Source organism: Rutidosis leptorrhynchoides, chromosome 5, assembly GCF_046630445.1.
Source record: "Rutidosis leptorrhynchoides isolate AG116_Rl617_1_P2 chromosome 5, CSIRO_AGI_Rlap_v1, whole genome shotgun sequence".
Classification (NCBI taxonomy): domain Eukaryota; kingdom Viridiplantae; phylum Streptophyta; class Magnoliopsida; order Asterales; family Asteraceae; genus Rutidosis; species Rutidosis leptorrhynchoides.
This window is the reverse complement of record NC_092337.1, coordinates 111,383,209-111,389,007: the sequence shown is the minus strand read 5'-3', so window position 1 is coordinate 111,389,007 and position 5,799 is coordinate 111,383,209. Positions and strand designations below refer to the sequence as shown.

The following is a 5,799-nucleotide window of genomic DNA, read 5'->3' as shown; positions in this document are numbered from 1 at the left end:
TGGTTAAGATTGGTGGAGTTGAACAATTTGGATGGCTAGGATTGAAAGTTGAATGGAATTGTCAGTTACTTGTGTGTTTGTTTTAAGTATAAAGAGAGATTTTATAATATAAAAAAAAAGATTGAAATTGGGAATTTTATCTTTTACGCATCTTCATTTGAAGAAAAAAAAAAAAAAACTAATCAAATCCTGAATCCACGTCTCCTTGATAATTGATTTATTTGAAATTAAGAACTAGGTTCAACAACCGAAATCAAAGCATGATCAATTTGAGGACAATTTGTAGGCTTAATCATGCGGTATACTCATACTCATCGTTAACATGCTGTTACAACCGAGCTAGATTGATTGTTAGCCTTTCGAATCCGATACAAAACCCTAATTCTTCAAAGTCTCGATTGATTGATTCATCAAATGTAAAAAAGATGAAAACTTTATCATGGAGTGGATCTACAAATCATCAAAGGAGGATGTTAACTAGTGCTGCTAGTTGGACCGATGCAAAACCTCTATATGATACTCTTGGTATATATATATATATATATATATATATATATATATATATATATATATATATATATTATTTTCTATAATTTTATTATTATTAACAATTTGATTTGATTGATTGTAGCAGAAAACATGCAGCAGGATTATAATTTTAAAATTGTGACGTGGTTCAGCTGTTGGTGGCTGTGTCCTTTAGGGGAGGTCAGGAGTTCGAACCGGTTAGGAGTTCGACCCGGTTAGGAGTTCGACCCCCGTCGACTACATATTAAAAACACAATTTCATCCCTGCCATTAAGTATCCACCCATGGCACTTTTCCCATATCGTTTGGGGTAAAGGGGAGGGGGTTTTACTTGGCCGTGCCCTTGGATCGGTTTCAAGGTTTCCTCTCGGGCAGCGATGGGGGCGGGGTCTATCGCTGCATCGGCATAGTCAAAACGGGAGATGATCGCAACGAGTGGTACAAAAAAAAAGGATAAACAAATAGCGAGACTGAGACTGAGAGTGATGATGATGCTGACTCATATAAACCAGTCTTGACAGGTAACTTCTTGTTCTTCTTCATTTAAGTAATTAATTACAAGTTGTATATATTATACTCTGTTGGATTTACTTGATTTCGCCTAAAGTCATCGTCTTAAAACTGGTATTCAGTTCAATTTCAATCAAATTAACCCCCTTTTCGATATGAAGTTGAAAGAATATCAAATAATTTATCGAATTCTTTAGAATTAGACAAATAAGCAAAAGTGACACAAGCATGTGATTCAACCCCTGTTTGATAGGAAGTTGAAAGAATATCAAATATTTCATCGAATTCAAATTTTTCACTGGTTGCTTTATTATCCAACATTTAATTCAATGGACTTGGTGTAACTAAAGTAAATAAACCCTTTTGATTTTACACCCTTAATTGTTGCTAATTTAGTACTCAACGAACTATAAATTGATTTCACGGTTTTAACCTCAGGTAACAACAAAGCAAGCAGTTGTATCGAGATTATACCTCAGGTAACAACTATGTAGTCAGTCTTACATGGTTTTAACATGGGAATTGATATTTCCAAACTTTTTTTTTTGATAGATTCACACAAATTTACTAAGTTACCCTTAATGATGTGTTATACAAATTTTTCATTTTCAAATTATTGAAGGGTATAACTGGAAATCAATAACAAATATGTGTGGATGTTTGGAAATATCACTTCCCTTTCTATATTGATTGATTTTACATATAGATACATAATCATGTTAAAAGAGATGTACCACATCCACATTATTATTATATTATTATGATCTCTACCATTACTATTACCTTTCCCATTTTCTTTATGAACTACAGTATTACCTTGTTGGGTAAACTGTCCTTCAGATTTAGATTAGTCTTACCAGTCAGAATCAAGTATTTTGTATTTTTAACTTAATTAAATATTAATTTATTTCTTTGATAATAATTTTAATTAACAGATGTTATATTATGTTAACTTCATTATCCAAGTACACAAAGCATAAGAATATTAAAATATACACAAACTTAAATATATGGAAATTTCTTTATCTTTATATAAATAATAATAATAATTTGCGTGGTATGCTAATATAAATTTAAATTATGTTTATCCATGATTTGTAGTCTGTTGACACAAATTATAAATATATAAAATAATTATAATTAATAATATATTAAATAAACTTGCAACAAATTAAATAGGAAACAAATAAAAGAACGTAATTATTTCTGCAGCTACTTTGCTTTTTCCCCAAGTTGTTGCTTTAACCTGGATCCCATCTGTTAACAGGAAGCCCATCAAAAATCTCATCCAGCAGCCCATTAACACCTTGCAGCCCATTTATGCTATGCAGCCCATTATGTTGCTTATAAGTTCGCTTGTAAACCTAACCTGTCCACACTGTCGATCCTTAACCTCACCTGCACCTGCATCAATCTTAACTATGCACGTAGATAGTTTTGTTACTAAGACCTTATCTATTTTATGCCATCAATGAAATGAAGTTTATAACCATGTTTATAGGTATACACATTTATATTTCAATGTCATTAAATGCTTAATATACATCATATCTAAATGTTTTAATTGAACTTAACAATATATCTTATTATCTTTTATCTTAGGTAAAGTAAGTTAAAACAAACTCTTAACATATAAATTATAAATCAAACTGAGTGCCTAACTCATCATTATTACATCAATACAACTAATTCTCTTTTATATTTTCAATACAACTAATGCAAATTTAAAAGCTAATTATGACATAAGCACAATTAACCACAAAATGACACATAAGCATGACTTTTCATAAGCAAAGACAACATCATTAAATTACACATTTATTAGATAGATTACTTTCCTATTATTAACAACTTGATTGATTGATTGTAGCAGAAAACATGCAACAGCTGGAAGATCAAATAGCATCAGAGACTGAAGAAGACGACGAAAGCGATGACGAAGAATACCCGTTTGATCTTGTTTGTGAGGATAGGGTAGACTTTGACGCTAAGCCCTTTCTCAGGGAGTCTTTAATGGTCCGAGAGGCTTACGAGTACGGTCACTTTAAATTCGTAGGGGTCGGAAACAATAGTGAAATCATTAAGAAGGTTGAATTGTTTTGTGTGGAACGTGCCAAGATCCATGATGATTATGCCGGTGATGAAGCCCTCGTCCAACACAAGTTGAATGAGTTCAATTCCAATTTTTGCCAAGCCAATCGGATACATGCTCTCCATCTTATGACTGTACGCCTCCTTTTTTAATTCGTGTATGTTAGAGAAATTTTGTTGTTTGATGTATAAGGTTCAGAATCATTCATTGGGTATGTTTGGCGAGAAGCTTTTTGGAGCTTCTAGTCTAGACTTTATGAAAAAGCTCATATTTAAAAAAAAAACTTCGTTTGGTTAAAAGAGCTTAAAGCTTTTAGAGATAGGGAAAAAGCTAACAACTACTAAGAGACGATTACGATCCTTCGCATTCCTATTGAGACATGCATATGAGACAGGCAAAAGGTATAGGACGACCAGTAAAACCGGACAAAACATTGACTAAGTTGGTTTTTAAGAAAAAGCTCGTAATTTTTAGTCATTTTACTCTTTATTTAATAGATTCGGCTACTCTACCAAACACCTAAATACATCTAAAAAGCTAACAGCTTTTCTAAAAGCTAAAACCTACTAATTATCTAGTTTCGTCAAACATACGCTATATCACATTAAAAGAAGAAGCTTAACCTTAAAACCTAGTTAGTTAGGAACCCACCCTAGTGGTCCAGTGGTTCGAGTCCCTCCCCTTAAAAATATCCGTGAGATTTATTTCCTGAAAGCCAGATTGCTCCGCGAAGGTTTTACCGACCCGTATTTAGCACCCATGTCCGACCCGTCTGCCCCTCGTGATGGTTTAAGGTTCAGATCTCTGTAATGCGTTCGGGTTTCCGCCCGAAAGCGCGTGCGTGCGTGGCAAATGAGAGTATTCGATGCAAACAACTTGCCTTTAAAAAAAAACCTAGTTAGTTAGGGAATTATCTATGGATAATTAATTAGTAATTTGACGTTAATTGATAAACATAACTGTGTGTCCGCCACATATATGTCAGACCTAAACACAACACTTTACCCACTTTTTTTTCTTCCTATTATTTATGGCTAACTAATTTTCTTCATAGTTTTTTGTTTTCATTTCAGGCTACTACCTGAACACAACACTTTACCCTTTTTTTTAATTCTATTATTTATTTATGGATAGTTAAATTTGCTCATAGTTATCTGTTCTCATTTTAGGCTGCTTTCAATATGAAGATGAGAAGCCTCGTGGACGTGATGATGGAAGACGTTATTGACATATTTGCCAAAATGACTGAAGATGAGGCTTACAAAATCTTATTCGTGAATTTGAAAGATAATTATAATCATACTGATTTTGTTAGGTTGAATGAGCGTTTCAAGTTTAACAGGTGGGCTTATGAAGACCTTTAAGTTTTGTTGCTGCTGCTGCCTTTTGTCTTTATTGCAACTTATCATCATGATGATTAAATGTCAATACCATGGATGTGTTTACTTGTTTTTTACCTGTGTACTGTGGTGTTCGATGAATGCTTAAAATATTATGGTTTGGTGTATTTGATTTTATGAACTTCTGAAATAAAATGGTTTTCGTGTTGTCTCATATTTATATTTATTCATGCTTGCCTGCCTCTCCTTGAGTAAGCTTTTGTATCTATTTCTTCTTGTAAAAACAAGTCTGCATCATCATCAGTAGTAGGTATGGTGTGGGCCAGGGAAAAGGTGGATACATACACTGTATGTACAAAAGCATGCAGCTCCCTGACCGAATTAGTTAAGGTAGTTATTGGCAAAATTTGGGCGGGCTGTCTGTCTGCTGTGTGTAACTGATGAGTCAACAGATGGTACAAAAGCAACATTTGTTTGATTGATGTTCAATTGTTGAGATCTCACGAGCCTTGATATGTGCACTACGATAGACATAGACGATCACAAATTGAATTTGCAACCATGCGACTAAGGATAAACATAATTTAATTCTGCTCGATACATTTTTTTTCTTCTTTTTCTTGAAAAGCTACTCAGATAGTGCGGGACGTAAGTATTGTATTTGCAGTAATAAGGATTGTAAAGGTCATTGTAAAGGTTGGCGTGTGCATGCTAACAAGTTTCGACTTTACGGGGGGAAGACGAGTGATACGAGAGGTACATGCAAGAGGAAATGGAAGGAAAAGAAAAAGAGTACGTGTAAAGGACGGGATGTTTCGGTTGCACGATTCGAGTGACGGGGACGAGATTGATGAGACTTCTAATCGGAATGCTAAAGTTGGTCAAACTGTTGTGAGTGTTGAAGGAAAGCGTATTGGAGCGGGGGCGGGAGAAGCTTTAGATGGTGTTGGACGAATTTAGGAATGGAGGTTTGAATGAGGACGGGGTTGGTATCTAATGATACGCATAATGACCCGTCTCAAAATAGGCAAGCATCTCGGCAAAAACCATACCCGGCACTACGCGTCCCGGGTTGCCAATTCCTTCTCTCATCATCCGTCTGACGTCTTCCCGGATATTCCATCATGAAGGACAAATGGCAAAGCTAAGAACCTGGATGACATACACGCAACCGGTATCATACAGCCGGTCATGACAATCATAATCAAGCGTCGCGAAACCAGTCATCATAATCACAACCGTGAAGAAACACTTGGAACAAGTGTTCGGCGAAGACCCACCCTGCTAGACTGAGAGCACCGTGATGCCTTAACCGGAATCAACCTGCCG

General features: G+C 35.0%; 1 protein-coding gene across 1 annotated transcript; it reads left to right on the top strand.

The window, feature by feature from the left end:
* The first annotated feature begins 1,306 nt into the window (after positions 1-1,306).
* LOC139850368 (uncharacterized) lies at positions 1,307-4,684 on the top strand. The gene is made up of 3 exons (XM_071839949.1): positions 1,307-1,517; positions 2,912-3,264; positions 4,300-4,684. Exons 2-3 carry the CDS (start codon positions 2,917-2,919, stop codon positions 4,492-4,494), a joined length of 543 nt encoding a protein of 180 aa, XP_071696050.1. The 5' UTR covers positions 1,307-1,517; positions 2,912-2,916; the 3' UTR covers positions 4,495-4,684.
* Positions 4,685-5,799: the final 1,115 nt, after the last annotated feature.